General features: G+C 39.0%; 1 protein-coding gene across 3 annotated transcripts in view; it reads left to right on the forward strand.

The window, feature by feature from the left end:
* UNC79 (unc-79 homolog, NALCN channel complex subunit) overlaps nt 1-21423 on the forward strand; it is a 209582-nt gene extending 188159 nt beyond the window's left edge. For all 3 annotated transcript variants that reach the window (XM_059915826.1, XM_059915827.1, XM_059915828.1), the window contains 4 exons: nt 29-226; nt 2076-2153; nt 19377-19418; nt 21056-21423. In XM_059915826.1, coding sequence (XP_059771809.1) covers nt 29-226; nt 2076-2153; nt 19377-19418; nt 21056-21256 — 519 coding nt within the window. In that variant the 3' untranslated portion in view covers nt 21257-21423. The remainder of the gene's footprint in view (nt 1-28; nt 227-2075; nt 2154-19376; nt 19419-21055) is intronic.
* Nucleotides 21424-21626: the final 203 nt, after the last annotated feature.

Genomic DNA, 21626 nt, shown 5'->3' on the forward strand with positions numbered 1-21626 from the left:
AACGGTTCCCTGTTTTCTTCCTTTTCAGACCTCCGTGTTGCACATGTGTTCTCTTTTCCATGCATTTATCTTTGCTCAGCTCTGGACCGTATATTGCGAACAAAGTGCTGTAGCTACAAATGTTCAAAGTCAGAATGAATTCAGCTTCACGGCGATACTGACAGCACTAGAATTTTGGAGTAGGGTGACACCCAGCATCCTTCAACTGATGGCCCATAACAAAGTGGTGAGTTCACAAATGAGTTTCCCCTCTTGGACAGAATCTCAAAAACCACTCTCAGCCCTCACATTACATGTTTCTTTAGAGACCTCAGTTGTAACAGTACATAAATGGATTGGTGAATTTTTACGTTATAACCTGGATGTTCTACCTGCATAATAATTTTGATGAAAAACAATGCAGACAAATAAATTCAGTAAAAACCGTTTTTGTTTTCTCTGCCTAGTGCCAAAGGAAATTTATGTGAAACTTCTACCTTTAAGAGTTGTCTTGTGCTATAAAGTCAGAGAGTGAGGAGGGAGATTTATATTATTTTTGGATTCTAAGGCAATTTGGAAAAACCATAGCCAGTTAAGTCATCTCTTTGTGGTGTTTAAGAGCAGATTGACTGTACGTGTTAATTCTACTTAGGGCCCAAACCTGAAAAGAGTCTCACCATTTTGAGTTGCCCTCTGAGGACCTAGGCTCCTCAATCTTCAAATCCAGTTCCATTTTAATGTGGATGGCTCACCTTGTTGGAAAATATCTGAGGTATGGATAGCATGAGCCCACTTCATTGAACAAGCTTAGCTTAGTCCTGTGGAGTCAAGATTGGAGGGTGTATGGAAGGAATTTACAAGGGAGTCCTTTGGTTTAGTTTGCTACTTTGGTGGAAGATTCTCAGCTGGGAAAGCAGCATCCAGTGTCTTGGTTATGGGGGCTTCATCAGTAGAATTCTTATCTGTGAAGGGCAAGGGGCCTGGAAGAACACCATAATGATGATTCCAATGTGCCCAGAAACCCAACAATGCTCTGTCCACAAATGCATTCTGGAATGGTTTTGACTGATTGAATATTAGTCTAAGAAACATTTTCTTTTTGTTATAATTGGAAAGGGGATTATATTTTTCCTTTAGGGAAGCACTTTCTTTTCTTTAGAGAAGCAGATATTATAAGGCAGTTCTGTATGGAGAGAGGTGTTTTAATTCAACTTAAAGGAAATTTATGTGAAAACTTTAGGGTGCACCAACAGTTCTGACCACCGCATAGATAATTACATTTATTAGATCATAGAGTCTGGGACTGAAGAAGCACTTGGAGGTCAAGTATTCTATTCTGCTCTTTTACGGATGATGAAACTGGGACCTTAAATTTAAACTAGAGATTCAGAGTTTCCTTCTATTGTCGCTAGTTTTTTGATACCATTAATACCTCTCCTCCAAACCTCTCTTAATATTCAAATGTTGGAAATGAATTTGTTACTGGTGAATCTTGTACAAATGGTGTTACATTTAATGAATTTGAATTAATTTTAAATTCTGAAAATTTTGTTAAGTCACATAAGCCAGTCTGGTAAAATCCCCCCTGGAGTGTTTAAAATCTAGCCATAGGGATTTCTGATGAGGGATATCATTTCTATGGTATTTTCAAACTGTCGTAAATATGACTGCCTTGTTCCACGGAGAATAAAGCCTCAAACACAGATGGTGCAGTAAATGAAACAGCCGCTCCAAGTGAAGAAACTGGAGAAAGGATCGATCAAGATGGAGAAAAGACCCAAACCCAAGAGCTCTGCAGTTGGAAATGAAGGAAGCAGAAACCGTTTATCCTCTGGTGTGAATCGCAGTGTGGTGCAGATTAGTGAGATTGATACCTGAATTCATTGGCAGCCCCAAGTTAAATGAGGAAGGCATGGCAACTGCGAAACCTCTGCAGCTTATAAAATTCAGTTTCTGGTTGAAGTTTTAGAGAGGAATAAATACCTCTGGTCCCCTCTGGCTGTTGTGCAGAATGTCCTCATGGGCACAGGGCATGTGGCTGCAGACTGTTTCCGTATCACCTTGAGTGGAATTGATTTTCCTGTTTGTTGTTTCAGATGGTAGAAATGGTGTGTCTCCATGTGATTAGTTTAATGGAGGCATTGCAAGAATGCAATTCAACAATTTTTGTCAAGGTAGGAAAATCTTATGATTTCTATAGACCGTATCTTACTTCTAAAAACAAATGTGGATTTATTTTGAATGTACCTTCTGAAGAGGAAAATAAAACTGATTTAATTTTCACATTCAAAGATGGGGCTGGAGGAATCGGGCTGACATAACAAGCCTTCACCAAATAGTTATAGTATAATTTTTGCTCTTGCTCCACCACTGTGACCAACTCTAGCTGGGTTCAATATGTCGCACCATGATGGCATGCAACATAAGTAATTAAAATATTACCAGAAACATTGATCTGGAAATGACCCTAGAGTCATAGAAATTGTTTGGTGGAGCCTCACCTTGCAAGATATCCAGAAAACCAAGGAAAATACTCTGTCATTGTTTGACTTGGTAGCTGATACTTTTCTCTAAGATAAATTAATTTAGTTTCTAATATTACTATTCTAAATCACTGTACAGTGTGTGAAAGTAATTCATGTATTTGTTATCTATCCAGGGACATCAGAAACATCCTAGTGTGATAAAAAGATAAAAGAACAAAGGAAAAGGTGGTTGCTCACTCACTTTCTCTTTTTATTTCCATTCTTTTTCCTTTCCTTCCTATCATTCCACCTCTCTGTTTCACTGATTCTTTGTCCTTCCTCTTCTTGTACCACTTCCTTCTTTGCCTTCCAAGTCTTTATTCCATTATCCCAGCCACCATCACCACCCCCCTCCCCTCTCCCCCCCCACAGAGTGCATCAGTTTAGAACCTTATATCTTCCTATTTCACTCCTTGGTTTGACTCTCTTCAATAAAGGACATTTGTAAAGTTAACTCACACAGTGCTGAAGAAAAGCAGCACATTTTTAGGGAAAACTTGACTGTTACCAGAAAACTGCAAGGTAGTTGGATCAAATGGGATAGATATAGCTTATCTAGCTTGACAGTCAATAGCAGATGTCAACACTATGAGAGAAACTACATGACTGACACTTGGGTGATCATACCTGATTTTGTTTTTTACAGCTTTATTGAAGTATAATTTATACACAGTAAACTTTACATATGTAAAATGTACAATTTGATATCTTCACATCACACATATTATACCCATGAAACCATCCATCCCCACAGTCAAGATAGTGAATGTCCTCCCCAGCTAAAGTTTTCTCATACACACTTGTTAGTCTCTATTCCACCGCTTCCTGTACCCCACTTCTTCATCCCCAGGCACCTACTGATCTGCTTTCTGTCATAATAGCTTAGTTTGCATTTTCTAGAATTTCATATAAATAGATTCATACAGTAGTTATGCTTTTTTTCTGCCTTCCTTCACTCAGAATAATTATATTACCATTAATCCATGTTACATGTATCAGTAGATTATTTTATTTCTGAGTAGTATCTATTATATGGATATAACACATTTCATTTATCCATTCATCAATTAATGGACATCTGAGCTGTTTCCAAAAGTTTGAGGCTATTACAAATAAAGCTGTTATGAATATACATACACAAGTCTTTGTGTAGCTATAGGCTTTCATGTGTGTTGGATAAATACCAAGGAGTGGAATTGCTAGGCTGTGTGATATGTGTATAACTTTTAAAGAAATTGGCAAACTTTGGAAATTTTCCAAAGTGATTGTACCCTGTTACATTCACACCAGCAGTATGCATTCCAGTGTCTACACATCTTCATCAATACTTAATGTAGTTAATCTTTAGTTTTAGTCGTTCTAAGAACTGTGTACTGCAAAATTGCATTTTCTTGTTGACAAATGATACACATCTTTTCATGTGCTTATTTGCTATCCATATATCTGCATGGTAAAATGTCTATTAAAATTATTTGCCCATTTTAAAAATCAAATTGGTTTTTTTTCTTATTATTGAATTTTCAGATACAAGTCCTTTATCAGATATGTCATTTGCAAAGATTTTTTTTCTGTGTTTGTCTTCTCATTGTTTTCACAGTGACTTGTGAAGAGCAGAAAGTCTTAATTTTGATGAAATACCATTTATCAAATTTTTCTTTTATGAATCATGCTTTTGATGTTGTATTTAAGAAAATCTTTGCCTAATCCAAGATCACAAAGAGTTTTCTTTGTGTTTTCTTCTAGGTATTATATATGTTTTCTTCTAGGTGTTAGTTGATATCTATGATCCATTTTGAGTTAACTTTTGTGGATGTGTGTGGTATGGATTGAGGTACTTTTTATGTGTGTGGCTATCCAATTATTCTAGGATTATTTGTTAAAAATTCTATCCATTGAATTGCTTTTGCACTTTTGTCAAAAATCAATTGACCATTCATGTATGGTTCTATTAATGGATACTCAATTCATTTCTATTGATCTGTTTGTCTACCTTTGTACCACGCTGTCTAGGTTACTATAGCTTTCTAATATGCCTTGAAATCATGTAGTGTTACTCCTCTAAATTTCTACACCTATTTCAAAGTTGTTTTGGCTATTTTAGGTCCGTTGCATTCTAGATACGTTTTAAAATCAACTTGTCAATTACTACGAAAAGCCTGCTGGGAATGTGGGTTGCACTGATGTATACATCACTTTAAGGAGAATTGAGATATTAACAATATCGAGTCTTCCAATCTATGAACAGAGTATATCACTCTATTTATTTATGTCTTCATTAATTTTTCTCAGCAATATTTATAGTTTTCCATATACAGGACTAGAATATTTTGTCAAATTTATCCCTAAGTATATAGTAATTTTATAGTATTATAAATAACATGGTTTTTTACATTTAAATTTTTGGTATTTTATTGTTAGTATTTAGAAATATAACTGATTTATGCCTTTATACCCTGCAATCTGTTAAACTCATTTATTAGTTCTAGTAGCTTTCTTGTAGCTTTCATCAGATTTTCTCTGTAGACAATAATGTCATGTGCAAGTAGAAGCAGTTTTCTTTCTTTCTTTTGAATTTTTATACTTTTAATTTCTTTTTCTTATCTCATTGCTCTGGCTAGATCCTCTAATACAAGTTGAATAGAAGTCATGAGAGTTGGAAACCTTGTCTTGTTCCTGATCTTAGGAAGAAAGCATTCATTAAATATAAATGTTAGCTGTTAGTTTTTCATAGATACCCTTTGTCAGATTGAGTAAGGGTCTCTTCTATTCCTAGTCTGCTAAGAATTTTTGTCAGGAATAGATGTAGGATTTGTCAAATGCTTTTTCTACATTTATTGAGATGGTCATTTGATTTTTCTTTTTTGACTATTAACAGTGAGTTTCATGGATTGATTTTTGAATGTTAAACCAACCTTATATTCCTGGGACAAACCACTTGGTCTTGAAGTATTATTCTTTTATGTATTGCTGAATTCTATTTGCTAACACTTTAAAATAATTTTTTTGCATCAGTGTTTATGAGGGATATTGGACTGTAATTTTCTTTTCTTGTAATAACTATATTTGGTTTTGGTATCAGGGTAATGATGGCCTTATAGAGTAAGTCAGGAAGTATTCCTTTCTTTTCCATTTCTGGAAAAGTTTGTATATGTTTGGTATTTTTTTTTCTCCTTAAATATTTGGTCAAATTCACCAGTGGAACTGCTTGGGCTTGGAATTTTCTTTGCAGGAGGGTGTTAAACTACAGATTCAATTTCTTTAATAGATATAGGGTTATTTAAGTTATCTGCTTATTCTTGAGTGATCTTTGACAGTGTGTCTTTCAAAGACTTTGTCCATTTCATCAGAATAGTTGATGTTATTGGCATGAAGTTACTGATAATATTCCCTTATTATACTTTTAATATTTGTAGGATCAGTAGTTATGCCACCTCTTTCATTCCTGATAATGGTGATTTGTGATCTCACTTTTATTTTTCTGATCAATCTGGTTAAAGGTTTATCAATTTTAGTGAGCTTTTGATTTAAAACAATGACAACAATAACCAGCTTTTGGTTGGTTTTCAGATTTTTTCTGCAGTTTTTGTTTCACTGATTTCTGTTCTTTATTATTTTCTTTCTTCTGTTGACTTTCAATTTAATTTGCTCTTCTTTTTCTTGTTTCTTAAGGTGGAAGTGGAATTCACTGATTTGAGATTTTTTTCTTTTATAACATAAGTGATTAGTGCTATAGATTTCCATCTAAGCACTGGTTTAGCAGCCTCCTACAATTTGGTAGTTGTGTTCTCATTTTCATTCAGTTCAGAATACTTTCTATCTTCCCTTTTGCTTTCCTTTTTGACCCATTCCTTATTTAGAGGCAATAATTTAGTTTCCAAATATTTGAGGCTTTTCTAGAGATTTTCTGTTATGGATTTTTAATCCAATCCCGTTATGGTCAGAGAAAATATCAATACTTTGTATAATTTGACTCATTTTAAATTTATTGAGTCTTGTTTAGGATATTGTCTATCTTGGTAAATGCTGTGTGTACTAGAAAAGAATATGTCTTCTGCTGTTGTTGAATATAGTTTCCTATGTCAGTTGATACAAGCTTGTTGATAGTATTGTTCAATTTTTTCATGTCCTTCCTTCTTTTTCTATCCACTTAGTCTGTCAGTTATTGAAAAGGGTATTGAAATATCTCCCTAATTTATCTTTTCAGGTCTACCAGTTTTTGTTTCACATATTATGAAACTCTTATTAGATGCATAAAAGTTTAGCATTGTTATATCTTCTTAATGAATTGAAATTATGAAATGGTTCTCTTTATCCTCGATAATATTCTTTGGTAATAATAAAGGCAGTCCAGCTTTCTTTTGACTAGTGTTAGTATGGTATATCTTTTTCTAGCCTTTTAACCTATTTGTGTCTTTATATTTAAAGTATATTTCTTTTTTTTTTTTTTTTTTTTTCACACACACACACACTGTATTTTATTTTTACAAGAGATAAATCGACTGACACCAAGCATTGTACATGGATGACCACAACAAAAGCAACAATGATTGCAATTACCAAACATGAAACACACTCATACTATGTCATAGTATTGACATTCAGTCCAGTAATCCTCCACTGTAACAGCTCCTTTACTTTGCAGTGAAAATTGATTTGTATATTCTTTGCCTCTGAGTCCTTGTGGAATTTTTTTTTTTTTTTTTTTTAAATTCAGACAGAAAGTCACAAAAATTATACTCATCCTCATCAGTTCACTCAGTCCCATGTAATTAATTTTTTTTTTTCATCTTGATCTTTTGTTAGCACTTTTATGAGTTCATCAGTTTTTCATTAGAGTTCTGAAAATGCTTATTCATTCAGTTCAGCAGTACAGTCCGTTACCAGAAACCTGTACTTGTCAGAGTCTTTTCCATGTATTTCTTGAAGATGAAACCCTTTTATAGGAACATATTTGCAAAATCACCAGAGTACACCCAGAACTGTCTGTAAATGACAAAAGACTTAAAAATGACCACGGTTAAAGATTTGATGACAGTTCATAATAATGCAGTTGACAAGAAAATTAGTTATTTCTGAGATATACATTTTAAAGTAATAACTAGGATTATTACTTATAACATTATACCAGAACATCTAAGATTTTTAGAAATTTCATGTAATGTCTGAAACATTTATATTAACATATTTCCATACATATTTCCATACAAGTACAAATATAAGATTTTTAGAAATTTCATGTAATGTCTGAAACATTTATATTAACATATTTCCATACATATTTCCATACAAATACAAATATGATTTTTAGAAATTTCATGTAATGTCTGAAACATTTATATTAACATATTTCCATACATATTTCCATACAAATACAAATATAAGATTTTTAGAAATTTCATGTAATGTCTGAAACATTTATATTAACATGTTTCCATACAAATAACCCAATGAAAGTTTAGTATTAGTTGTTTGTTTTTTTATACTGCAGGTTCTTATTAGGCATCAGTTTTATACACATCAGTGTATACATGTCAATCCCAATCGCCCAATTCAGCACACCACCATCCCCACCTCACCGCAGTTTTCCCCCCTTGGTGTCCATATGTCCATTCTCTACATCTGTGTCTCAACTTCTGCCCTGCAAACTGGCTCATCTGTACCATTTTTCTAGGTTCCGCATACATGCATTAATAGACGATATTTGTTTTTCTCTTTCTGACTTACTTCACTCTGTATGACAGTCTCTAGATCCATCCACGTCTCAACAAATGACTCAATTTCGTTCCTTTTTATGGCTGAGTAATATTCCATTGTATATATGTACCACATCTTCTTTATCCATTCGTCTGTTGATGGGCATTTAGGTTGCTTCCATGACCTGGCTATTGTAAATAGTGCTGCAATGAACATTCGGGTGCATGTGTCTTTTTGAATTACGGTTTTCTCTGGGTATATGCCCAGTAGTGGGATTGCTGGGTCATATGGTAATTCTATTTTTAGTTTTTTAAGGAACCTCCATATTGTTCTCCATAGTGGCTGTATCAATTTACATTCCCACCAACAGTGCAAGAGGGTTCCCTTTTCACCACACCCTCTCCAGCATTTGTTGTTTGTAGATTTTCTGATGATGCCCATTCTAACAGGAGTGAGGTGATACCTCATTGTAGTTTTGATTTGCATTTCTCTAATAATTAGTGATGTTGAGCATCTTTTCATGTGCTTCGTGGCCATCTGTATGTCTTCTTTGGAGAAATGTCTATTTAGGTCTTCTGCCCATTTTTGGATTGGGGTGTTTGTTTCTTTGATATTGAGCTGAATGAGCTGTTTATATATTTTGGAGATTAATCCTTTGTCCGTTGATTCATTTGCAAATATTTTCTCCCATTCTGAGGGTTGTCTTTTCGTCTTGTTTATGGTTTCCTTTGCTGTGCAAAAGCTTTGAAGTTTCATTAGGTCCCATTTGTTTATTTTTGTTTTTATTTCCATTACTCTAGGAGGTGGATCAAAAAAGATCTTGCTGTGATTTATGTCAAAGAGTGTTCTTCCTATGTTTTCCTCTAAGAGTTTTATAGTGTCCAGTCTTATATTTAGGTCTCTAATTCATTTTGAGTTTATTTTTGTGTATGGTGTTAGGGAGTATTCTAATTTCATTCTTTTACATGTAGCTGTCCAGTTTTCCCAGCACCACTTATTGAAGAGACTGTCTTTTCTCCATTGTATATCTTTGCCTCCTTTGTCATAGATTAGTTGACCATAGGTGCGTGGGTTAATCTCTGGGCTTTCTATCTTGTTCCATTGATCTATGTTTCTGTTTTTGTGCCAGTACCATATTGTCTTGATTACTGTAGCTTTGTAGTATAGTCTGAAGTCAGGGAGTCTGATTCCTCCAGCTCCATTTTTTTGCCTCAAGACTGCTTTGGCTATTCGGGGTCTTTTGTGTCTCCATACAAATTTTAAGATGATTTGTTCTAGCTCCGTAAAAAATGCCATTGGTAATTTGATAGGGATTGCATTGAATCTGTAGATTGCTTTGGGTAGTATACTCATTTTCACAATGTTGATTCTTCCAATCCAAGAACATGGTATATCTCTCCATCTGTTGGTATCATCTTTAATTTCTTTCATCAGTGTCTTATAGTTTTCTGCATACAGGTCTTTTGTCTCCCTAGGTAGGTTTATTCCTAGGTATTTTATTCTTTTTGTTGCAATGGTAAATGGGAGTGTTTCCATAATTTCTCTTTCAGATTTTTCATCATTAGTGTATAGGAATGCAAGAGATTTCTGTGCATTAATTTTGTATCCTGCAACTTTACCATATTCATTAATTAGCTCTAGCAGTTTTCTGGTGGCAGTTTTAGGATTCTCTATGTATAGTATCATGTCATCCGCAAACAGTGACAGTTTTACTTCTTCTTTTCCAATTTGTATTCCTTTTATTTCTTTTTCTTCTCTGATTGCCGTGGCTAGGACTTCCAAAACTATGTTGAATAATAGTGGTGAGAGTGGACATCCTTGTCTCGTTCCTGATCTTAGAGGAAATGCTTTCAGTTTTTCACCATTGAGAATGATGTTTGCTGTGGGTTTGTCATATATGGCCTTTATTATGTTGAGGTAGGTTCCCTCTATGCCCACTTTCTGGAGAGTTTTTATCAGAAATGGGTGTTGAATTTTGTCAAAAGCTTTTTCTGCATCTATTGAGATGATCATATGGTTTTTATTCCTCAATTTGTTAATATGGTGTATCACATTGATTGATTTGCGTATATTGAAGAATCCTTGCATCCCTGGGATAAATCCCACTTGATCGTGGTGTATGATCCTTTTAATGTGTTGTTGGATTCTGTTTGCTAGTATTTTGTTGAGGATTTTTGCATCTATATTCATCAGTGATATTGGTCTGTAATTTTCTTTTTTTGTAGTGTCTTTGTCTGGTTTTGGTATCAGGGTGATGGTGGCCTCATAGAATGAGTTTGGGAGTGTTCCTTCCTCTGCAATTTTTTGGAAGAGTTTGAGAAGGATGGGTGTTAGCTCTTCTCTAAATGTTTGATAGAATTCACCTGTGAAGCCATCTGGTCCTGGACTTTTGTTTGTTGGAAGATTTTTAATCACAGTTTCAATTTCATTACTTGTGATTGGTCTGTTCATATTTTCTATTTCTTCCTGGTTCAGTCTTGGAAGGTTATACCTTTCTAAGAATTTGTCCATTTCTTCCAGGTTGTCCATTTTATTGGCATAAAGTTGCTTGTAGTAGTCTCTTAGGATGCTTTGTATTTCTGCAGTGTCTGTTGTAACTTCTCCTTTTTCATTTCTGATTTTATTGATTTGAGTCCTCTCCCTCTTTTTCTTGATGAGTCTGGCTAATGGCTTATCAATTTTGTTTATCTTCTCAAAGAACCAACTTTTAGTTTTATTGATCTTTGCTATTGTTTTCTTTGTTTCTATTTCATTTATTTCTGCTCTGATCTTTATGATTTCTTTCCTTCTGCTAACTTTGGGTTTTGTTTGTTCTTCTTTCTCTAGTTTCTTTAAGTGTAAGGTTAGATTGTTTACTTGAGCTTTTTCTTGTTTCTTTAGGTAGGCTTGTATAGCTATAAACTTCCCTCTTAGAACTGCTTTTGCTGCATCCCATAGGTTTTGGGTCGTCGTGTTTTCATTGTCATTTGTCTCTAGGTATTTTTTGATTTCCTCTTTGATTTCTTCAGTGATCTCTTGGTTATTTAGTAACGTATTGTTTAGCCTCCATGTGTTTGTCCTTTTTACGTTTTTTTCCCTGTAATTCATTTCTAATCTCATAGCGTTGTGGTCAGAAAAGATGCTTGATATGATTTCAATTTTCTTAAATTTACTGAGGCTTGATTTGTGACCCAAGATGTGATCTATCTTGGAGAATGTTCCGTGCGCACTTGAGAAGAACGTGTAATCTGCTGTTTTTGGATGGAATGTCCGATATATATCAATTAAATCTATCTGGTCTATTGTGTCATTTAAAGCTTCTGTTTCCTTATTTATTTTCATTTTGGATGATCTGTCCATTGGTGTAAGTGAGGTGTTAAAGTCCCCCACTATTATTGTGTTACTGTCGATTTCCTCTTTTATAGCTGTTAGCAGTTGCCTTATGTATTGAGGTGCTCCTATGTTGGGTGCATATATATTTATAATTGTTATATCTTCTTCTTGGATTGATCCCTGGATCATTATGTAGTGTCCTTCCTTGTCTCTTGTAACATTCTTTAATTTAAAGTCTATTTTATCTGATATGAGTATAGCTACTCCAGCTTTCTTTTGATTTCCATTTGCATGGAATATCTTTTTCCATCCCATCACTTTCAGTCTGTATGTGTCCCTAGGTCTAAAGTGGGTCTCTTGTAGACAGCATATATATGGGTCTTGTTTTTGTATCCATTCAGCCAGTCTATGTCTTTTGGTTGGGGCATTTAATCCATTCACGTTTAAGGTAATTATCGATATGTATGTTCCTATGACCATTTTCTTAATTGTTTTGGGTTTGTTTTTGTAGGTCCTTTTCTTCTCTTGTGTTTCCCACTTAGAGAAGTTCCTTTAGCATTTGTTGTAGAGCTGGTTTGGTGGTGCTGAATTCTCTTAGCTTTTGCTTGTCTGTAAAGCTTTTGATTTCTCCATCAAATCTAAATGAGATCCTTGCCGGGTAGAGTAATCTTGGTTGTAGGTTCTTCCCTTTCATCACTTTAAGTATATCATGCCACTCCCTTCTGGCTTGCAGAGTTTCTGCTGAGAAATCAGCTGTTAACCTTATGGGAGTTCCCTTGTATGTTATTTGTCGTTTTTCCCTTGCTGCTTTCAATAATTTTTCTTTGTCTTTAATTTTTGCCACTTTGATTACTATGTGTCTCGGCGTGTTTCTCCTTGGGTTTATCCTGTATGGGACTCTCTGCGCTTCCTGGACTTGGGTGGCTATTTCCTTTCCCATGTTAGGGAAGTTTTCGACTATAATCTCTTCAAATATTTTCTCTGGTCCTTTCTCTCTCTCTTCTCCTTCTGGGACCCCTATAATGCGAATGTTGTTGCGTTTAATGTTGTCCCAGAGGTCTCTTAGGCTGTCTTCATTTCTTTTCATTCTTTTTTCTTTAGTCTGTTCCGCAGCAGTGAATTCCATCATTCTGTCTTCCAGGTCACTTATCCGTTCTTCTGCCTCAGTTATTCTGCTATTGATTCCTTCTAGTGTAGTTTTCATTTCAGTTATTGTATTGGTCATCTCTGTTTGTTTGTTCTTTAATTCTTCTAGGTCTTTGTTAATCATTTCTTGCATCTTCTCAATCTTTGCCTCCATTCTTATTCCAAGGTCCTGGATCATCTTCACTATCATTATTCTGAATTCTTTTTCTGGAAGGTTGCCTATCTCCACTTCATTTAGTTGTTTTTCTGGGGTTTTTTCTTGTTCCTTCATCTGGTACATAGCCCTCTGCCTTTTCATCTTCTCTATCTTTCTGTAACTGTGGTTTTTGGTCCACAGGCTGCAGGATTATAGTTTTTCTTGCTTCTGTTGTCTGCCCTCTGGTGGTTGAGGCTATCTAAGAGGCTTGATGGGAGGCTCTGGTGGTGGGTAGAGCTGACTGTTGCTGTGGTGGTCAGAGCTCAGTAAAGCCTTAATCCACTTGACTGTTGATGGGTGGGGCTGGGTTCCCTCCCTGTTGCTGTGGCGGTCAGAGCTCAGTAAAACCTTAATCCACTTGACTGTTGATGGGTGGGGCTGGGTTCCCTCCCTGTTGGCTGTTTTGCCTGAGGCAACCCAACACTGGAGCCTACCCGTGCTCTTTGGTGGGGTTAATGGCAGACTCTGGGAGGGCTCACGCCAAGGAGAACTTCCCAGAACCTCTGCTGCCAGTGTCCTTATCCCCACGGTGAAACAGAGCCACCACTCGCCTCTGCAGGAGACCCCCCAACACCAGCAGGTAGGTCTGGTTCAGTCTCCCCCTGGCTCACTGCTCCTTCCCCTGGGTCCTGATGCACACATTACTTTGTGTGTGCCCTCCAAGAGTGGGGTCTCTGTTTCCCCCAGTCCCGTCAAAGTCCTGCAATCCAATTCCCACTAGGCTTCAAAGTCTGATTCTCTAGGAATTCCTCCTCCCGTTGCCTGACCCCCAGGTTGGGAAGCCTGACGTGGGGCTCAGAACCTTTACTCCAGTGGGTGGACTTCTGTGGTATAAGTGTTCGCCAGTCTGTGAGTCACCCACCCAGCAGTTACGGGGTTTGATTTTACTCTGCTTGCGCCCCTCCTACCGTCTCACTGTGGCTTCTCCTCTGTCCTTGGACGTGGGGTATCCTCCTTGGTGAAGTCCAGGGTCTTCCTGTCAATGATGGTCCAGCAGTCAGTTGTGATTCTGGTGCTCTCGCAAGAGGGAGTGACAGCACGTCCTTCTACTCCGCCATCTTGGTTAAATCTCCCTAAAGTATATTTCTTATAGGCAGTATGTAGTTGGGTATTGGGCTTTTTAAAAAATCCAATCTGACAATCCCTTTTAATTGGGATTTTTAAACCATTTTCATTTAATGTGTTTTGTGATACGATTTGGCTTAAAATATCTTGCTGTTTGTTTTCTTTATTTCCCATCCATTCTTTGTCCTTTATTCCCTCTTTTTCTACCTTCTTTTTGACTAATTGAGTTTTTAATGATTAAATTTTGGATACAATTTCCACTTTTTGGTCTAGATTCTTAAGGTGGAAGCTGAGGTCATTAATTTGAGAACCTTTTTCTATTCAGCTGTCAGTGTTTGGTTTTCTGAATTTCCTCCTAAGTACTGCTTTGGCTGTATTCCTCTGAATTTTGATATATTCTCATTTCCATTCAGTTCAAAATACTTTCTAATTTCCCTTTTGACTTCTTCTTTGACCCATGGGTTATTTAAATGTGTTTTTCAGTTATCTTATTAGCTATATGTCTTAGCTGTTGTTGTTTTAGTGGTTGACTTAAGAGTTTATAGTCTACATTTTTAACTTAACACAATCTGCCTTCAAGTAATAATATACCACTTCATGTATAGTATGAGAATGTACAACAGTATACTTCCATTTCCAGACTTTGTGCTATGATTGTCATCCATTTTACTCCTACATATGTTATAAACCAAACCATAATATTTTTTTGCTTTAAACAATTATCTCTCAAAGCAATTTAAATTTTGTTTTATATTTATTTATATTTGCTATTATTGCCATATTTACATTTTTCAGTTTTCTTCATTCCTTTCTATAGAATTAAACTTCCATCTTCCTTCTGCCCAAAGGACTTTCTTTACTGCTTCTTGTGTTGGTCTGCTGAAGCTTAATTCCTTCAGCTTTTGTATGTCTGAGAAAGTCTTTACTTTGCCTTCATATTTGAAAGCTATTTTCAGTGGTTATTGAATTCTAGGTTCAAAGTTTTTTTTCCCCCTAGTATTTTAAAGACGCTATTCATCCACTGTCTTTTTGCTTCCATTATTTCTGAGAAGAAATCTTTGTCATTCTTATTTCTTTTCTTCTGTATATGATACGTCTTTTTTCTCAGGCTGCTTTGAAGATTTTCTTTACCATTGTTGCTAAGCAATGGTAGTTTTGGTGTAGTTTTCGTCATGTTTCTTGTGCTTGAGTTTGTTGACTTTCTTGGATCTGTGAATTTATAGTTTTCATTATATCTGGAAAAGTATCAGCTATTGTTTCTTTAAAATTTTCTTGCATACCTCTATTTAACATACTCAGTATTTCCTCTACCTTCTTGACCATATTGAATATAGTTATAATAACTGTTTTAATGTCCTTGTTTACCAGTTCTGTTCTCTGTATCATTTGGGGGTCTTTTCTAGTTACTTGATTTTTCTTCTCGTTATGGATCACATTTTCCTGCTTCTTAGCATGCCTGGTAATTTTTTATTGGATTCTTGACAGTTTGAATTCGACTTTTTTGGGTGCTAGGTATTTTTTATTCCTACAAGCATTCTTGAGCTGTATTCTATGACATAGTTAAATTACTTAGAAACAGTTTTATGCCTTTGAAACTTGGTGTTAAGCTTTGTTAGGTAGTTTCGGAGCAGCAGTTTGTCTAGGGCTACTATTTCTTCACTGGTAAGGTAATATCCTTCTGAGTACTCTACTTGGTGTTCTATGATTTGCAAGATTTTTCTACTGTAACTAGTGGAAACACAAACTATTGTTATGTGATTACCAGGGATTTTTCCCTCTAATCTTTTTAGGTTATTTTTTCTTCAGCCTTGGATAATTTTCTCACATGTGTATACTGGTCAGTATTGAGCTGAAGACTCAAGGGGAACCCTTTACAGATCTTCAGAGAGTTAGCGCTCTCTCTCTATATATATAGCTCTCTCCTTTCCACTACTCTGCCTTACAAACTCTAGCTCCCTTGGCCTCCCTGGACTCCCAGCTCCATCTCCTCCCCTCAGGAAGACCACCAGACTGTACCTGGGTTCCTTCTCCCTGTGCTACTGACTGAAAACACTTTCTAGGCAGTGAGCTAGGATAACTGTAGGGGTCACCTTGTCTGTTTCCTCTCCCTCAGCGATCACTGTCCTGCATTGCTGATGCTTAATGTCTGAAAATCATTGTTTCATTACCCTTCATCTGGAATTTTAGTTTTGTTTTAGGCAGGATTGTAAATCTGGTCTTTGTTACTCCATCTTGGGTGAAAGAGAAAGTTTCATGACTAATTTTATTTTGAGGGCTGGAAAAAAACATGGAGTGAAATGAATATAGTCCAACTGAGCAGGAAGTCTTCAATTTATCCCATAACATAAACCGAGATAAGAGGAAAAGTATCCCTTTGATTTTGATGAAAAACAACATATTTTTTTAAATGTCCTTTAGTTTTCTGGATATTGTTTTTGGAGAAGAAAAAAAACCAACCAATCTTATTATAACATTACAGTGCCCAGAATAAATTACATCTAATTCTTACTGACAGCTTTGTAGGAGCCACTAGCAAAAGGGTACTGAAATGAACATTATTCAAAAAAGTCAAATTAGCATTCCGGAAATAGGATGACTGCTGGATTGTATAGTGCTGTCCTTCACAATGAACTTTAACCTGATGCCTTCAGTCAGGTTCGTAAATCACAAACCTGAAGGCCCCTTGCAGGTATATTTAGAATCTTATGGTCTTGTGTTACATCAATAGGGAAATAACAAAAGCACTTCTAAAATCAGCCTCAGTATTCCCCTTGATTGCCTCATAAAGGCCCTTAGCCCCTGGGGCAACCCTAAGAAAGGTGTCCACCCAGGGGCAGAGTACTCAGTATTCCCTGGTCTCAACCCTCCTCCGTCCCTCAGGATTCTTAACAAGAGGTTAGTTCAGGTATTTCCCAAACATCAAGAGGCATAGGGGCCTGCTTCCATATTAAATGGGTCAAAAGACAACAAAAGTCTGTAGGCGTTAGGACCCCTCAGGGCTTGTTTTTGCCCTGCAGACAGTAGGGAGAAGGCGGTTAGACTAACTTATTTTTTCCATTCAGAATATCCAGATGAGCCGGTCCTCTTAAACGCCAGAGAGTACACCCTTATCTGCCACCAACCTTCGTAATCCCACAGTTTTATTATGAAGGTGGGTGGCAGGGGAGGCATGAAAGGGTGTCATTTTCTGATTGAGTTTCAGTCCCATCACATCTTCTGGGGCACACCATCCTCCATTTCCAAACACAATAGTCATATTAGCGACAGAGTATTAAATGGCTGTGATAGAAACACTGTGTTTAGGAATAAACATCAATAGAAGTCAAATTAGCAAATTGTTTGTATCTATAGAACGTTGAAAGCAGAACAGCAGCCAGATTTAGCCTTGGGAAAAAAAGAATAGAGAGGAAATATAATTTATCACCTCACCAAGTTGTTTTTTTAATGATTTGATGAATTAAATGAGACTAGCAGTTATGGCCGTGACTAGTGAACAGAGAGGTTATTTATATGCTATCCCCCGTCCCAGCAGGCTCTCCTCCTGATCCTCTCGCTTTGGTCATTGCATTGCTGTGAACAAATCCCAGGCTCACTTTTAACCTTTTCCCCGATCCAAAGAGCAAACTAGTCCTCAGACCCTCACAGGTTGGCACTGCAGGCAGCAACCTTCTCCATCCCGGAAGCCGTCCCTGGTCTTATCTGGACCATGGAGGCGGCCTCCACACTGGGCCCCTGCCTCCGTTCTCCATGTCCTTCCACATCCTAGTGTCCAGACTGCTGCCACAGTGACCTTGCTGGGGCACCGTTCTCCTCACGGTGAATGGGGCTTCCCTCATCAGAAAGCACACTGAATTTGGAATAAAACCCATATCTCCTTATGTGGCATCCTAGCTCATCTGTGGGTAGATGGGGAGAGGCCTTGCTCTGCTTGTCTAAACTTGTTTTTCATGACCCTATGCTAAGAACCTCACCCTCCAGCATCACGTGAACCTCCACTGCTTCCTCACCTCTCTGCACACTCCCACCTCTGGGCTTTGCTTCCTTGAGTGCCCTTGTATTAGTTTGCTAGGCTGCTGAGCACTGCAAATTGGGTGACTGAAGCAACAGAAATGTATTGTCTCATGGTCCTGGAGGCAAGAAGTTATGAGAACAAGGTGATGGCAGAACTGATTCCTTCTGAGGCTGTGAGGGAGCATCTGTCCCAGCCTCTCCCCTGGCTCCTGGGGGTTTGCTGGCCATCTTTGGCGTTCCTTGGCTTGTAGATCTCTGCTTCACCTTCATGTGCCACTCTCCCTGTGTATCTATCTGTGTCCAAATTTCCCCCTTTCTATAAGAACACCAGTCATATTGGATTAGGGGTCCCCCCTACTCCAGAGTGGCCTCATCTTAACTCGCTACATCTTCAATGACCCCATTTCCAGATAAGGTCACATCTGAGGCTGTGTGGGCAAGGACTACAATGGCTATATGAGAGGACACAATGCAATCCATATCAACTCTATTGGAGTCGGGTCAGAAAGAGCATGGAGTGAAATGATATGATGCATTTGAGCATATTAAAGATCTGAGCAGTCCTGAAAGAAACTAACATTTCCAGAGTTATTAGATCATAGCCCTCCTTCCCCATTTAAATCCCACCCAACTAGAGTTGTGTGGAATACACTTTGGGAAATGTATTCTGTCCCTGACTTGCGGATTTATGAGGCCACGAACGCAAGTCAACACTTGCGTTAGGAAGGGCTGAAGTGTGGCGAGAGACCAAAGTGGACAGAGGAGAGCCGCTGCTGGGGGAGCTCGGGCGGGGCACCTGTGACCTCCTAGGAAGGGTCTCAGGGCAAATCAGAGGCAGCGGAAGGGCAGGGCTCCCCAGATGCCCAGGATTTGAGAGCCTTGCTCCCGGCTGGAGCAGGGACCCGCTGCTCGCCTGCCCGTGCACCCACACTGCTGAAACCCCGGCCTGCACTCACTCCTGCTGTGTCTCGTCTTCCAAATCACAGCCAGGCAACTTCAGGGCTTGTCTTTGTCCATCACTTAAGCATTTTAACCGCTTCCCAGTGATCTTTTCTTAATGACCACAGGCAGATAGCTTCGCCATGCTACTTGGAGACTCAGTTCTAAAGATCCCGTGGAGGAAATTCTATTTCTAGAAAGGGAGGATTTAATTAAATAAATACACATTTAATTTCCCATGCTTGGTAGCTTTCAAGAGACAATCAGTCATTTACAGTGTGTGTTTCAGGCACTCATGGGGCGCTTATTAACCTCCAAATGCCACCAGCTCAGCAGGGTTTGGCCTCAGAGAGACGTTTGTCTGATAGCGGGGAACTCTGCAGTGGAGGCCCACATCCTTTTGTGATGTTAAAGGGATTCCGTGTGCCTTGCTTTGCCAGGCAGTAAGCGGAGCTTATGTGGGAGAATGGGGAACAGTAGTAATGGGCCTTCTGTGTTTCTCCATACAGCTGATACCTATGTGGTTGCCAATGATTCAGTCAAATATCAAGGTAAGTCACCCCCGGGTGTACTGGAAGCTCAGTTCCCTCCAGAGAAGCTCGTAACGTTCACAGGGCTCCACAATGCTCCGCTCGTTACCTGCTCCTGGTCTCTGGGGGCTGATAACGCAGGAGACCCTGCGGGACAGGTAGGGGGCCTGTGGGCCGAGGTGACAGCAGGAGCCGCTGCCCTACTACTCATCATTGATTGAAGGGGGAGGATCCCAGAGTCTGGGCGAGGCTCCGCTACTGACTAGAATACAGGCTGAAAAGCTACTCTACCTTCAGAGGACACCCATGGGATCCAATCCCAGACACGTCCAGTGCTATTTCCTGGCCACTAGGACTGACTTTTTGTGATGGGAAGAATTCTACTAAGAGAGGATAACATTCAGTGAATGACAGAATTGAACTAGAAGGGACCTGCCCACTCCCCCCCCCTCATTCTATATAAGAGGAAACATAGGCTCAGAAGGAAGAGTAACTTGGACAGGGTCCCACAGCCAGGGAGGGGAAGACAGAACGTATTTCTCACTGCCAGGCCCCGCCTTGAGTGACGCATTGTCACTGCAGGGCCAGACGTACTCCATGGCTGTAAATCTAGTTACTGGGGCTTAACATTAAGATGGCAAAGCTCACCACCCGCTCCATCCCAAACTGGGTCCCGTCTAAGGCACTGGGAGTATCAGGGAGGAGGGGGAGAAGATGGAAGCCTTGTTGCTGGATTTCCTCCCAGAGTTGGGGAGGGATGCTTGTGGAAGGAAGGGAGGTGACTTCAAGGGATACCAAGAGAGGTATACAGCTGTCCGCAGTGCCCACAGGCTTTGAGTAGTGGTTCATGGCCTAACTGCTGTTTGTGGCCACCGGTAGGGCCAGTGGCTCTGCTGGAAACCTCATTGCACCACTAGCTTCTATTGTGAAAACTGCTTGGACTTTCACCCCGAGGCATTCCAAACTGCCCTCCCCCTGCTTGGCGGTCATCTGTGGCAATTTGACCTTGCCCAGAGTGCTAAGTGGAGGCCAACAGAACTTCATGAAAAGCTAAGAAGAATAAGAAAAGCTTACAACCTAGCTCCTTCGTGTGCGTGAACGTGAGAACAGAGAGACTATAATCATGATGAAAATGTCCTGAGCACTTCCTACGTGCCGGCTTCTGTTCTGACCCCTCTGTTAACTCACTTATCCTTACAATAACCCCGTCAGGTGAGTGTTACTATCCCCACTTTGCCCATGAGGCAATCCAAACACAGACCGAAAAACCTTGTTCCCCAAGTTGTTTACAGGGGACCGAGGATCTGAACCCAGGGAGCCTGGCAGCAGAGCCCGCGACACCAGGCCCACATAGCAAACAGCCCTTGGGGGACAAGTCTAAGTGTCAGCCCCTGCACTGGTGTTGCAGTGAATGAGTCGAGATGGGAGGGGCATTATTTGGATGGATTTGGGCCAGGTGGGCTCTAAGGACATGGCACCGGCCCACGCCCTCTGTCCTGAGCCCTCCCCAAATTTGGGAGTTGGCCTTCTTCAGGCCAGACAGCCCCCGTGCCACGTGTAAGGTCCGCCTGCAGAAGAAGTCCAGGCCGGCACTCCCTGCGTTGACCGGGAACCCGAGCAGGAAAGAAACTAAACTACCGTCTTGCCCTTTCTTACAGCACTTATCTGCGGGACTCCAGCTTCGCCTCCAGGCCATTCAGAACAACGTGGACCACCACAGCCTCAGGACGCTGCCGGGCTCCACCCAGAGCAGTGCCAGCCTGGCGGCCCTGCGCAAGTGGCTGCAATGCACCCAGTTCAAAATGGCCCAGGTGGAGATCCAGTCCTCAGAAGCAGCCTCTCAATTTTATCCTCTATGAGCGGACTCCTCGGCTCTCAGTGTCAACACTCTGGTTTAGCAATAATGGGTTTCAAAACAAAACAATTCGATCCAAGCAGGTTGGGGAACATATTGGTACTGTACATTCTCTTTCTAGTTTAGTAAAAGACGTGCAAAGGCCGGAGAGGGCCAAAATGAAGCTTTCTTGCTACACATTTCTGATGACTCCTTGGGCTATCCGATTAAGTGTTTCCTTACATTATTTTTTAAAAACCAAATCATTTTTCTTTAACTAACTTCTATTTTTTTTAAGAAAAAAAAAAATAGACTGGTGGGTACTCACAGAAAAGTTGTATAAGTCCCCCTGTTGCTATTTTTGATGATAGAGAATAAATAGGGTTTTTGAAACC

This window comes from Balaenoptera ricei, chromosome 2, assembly GCF_028023285.1.
Source record: "Balaenoptera ricei isolate mBalRic1 chromosome 2, mBalRic1.hap2, whole genome shotgun sequence".
NCBI lineage: Eukaryota > Metazoa > Chordata > Mammalia > Artiodactyla > Balaenopteridae > Balaenoptera > Balaenoptera ricei.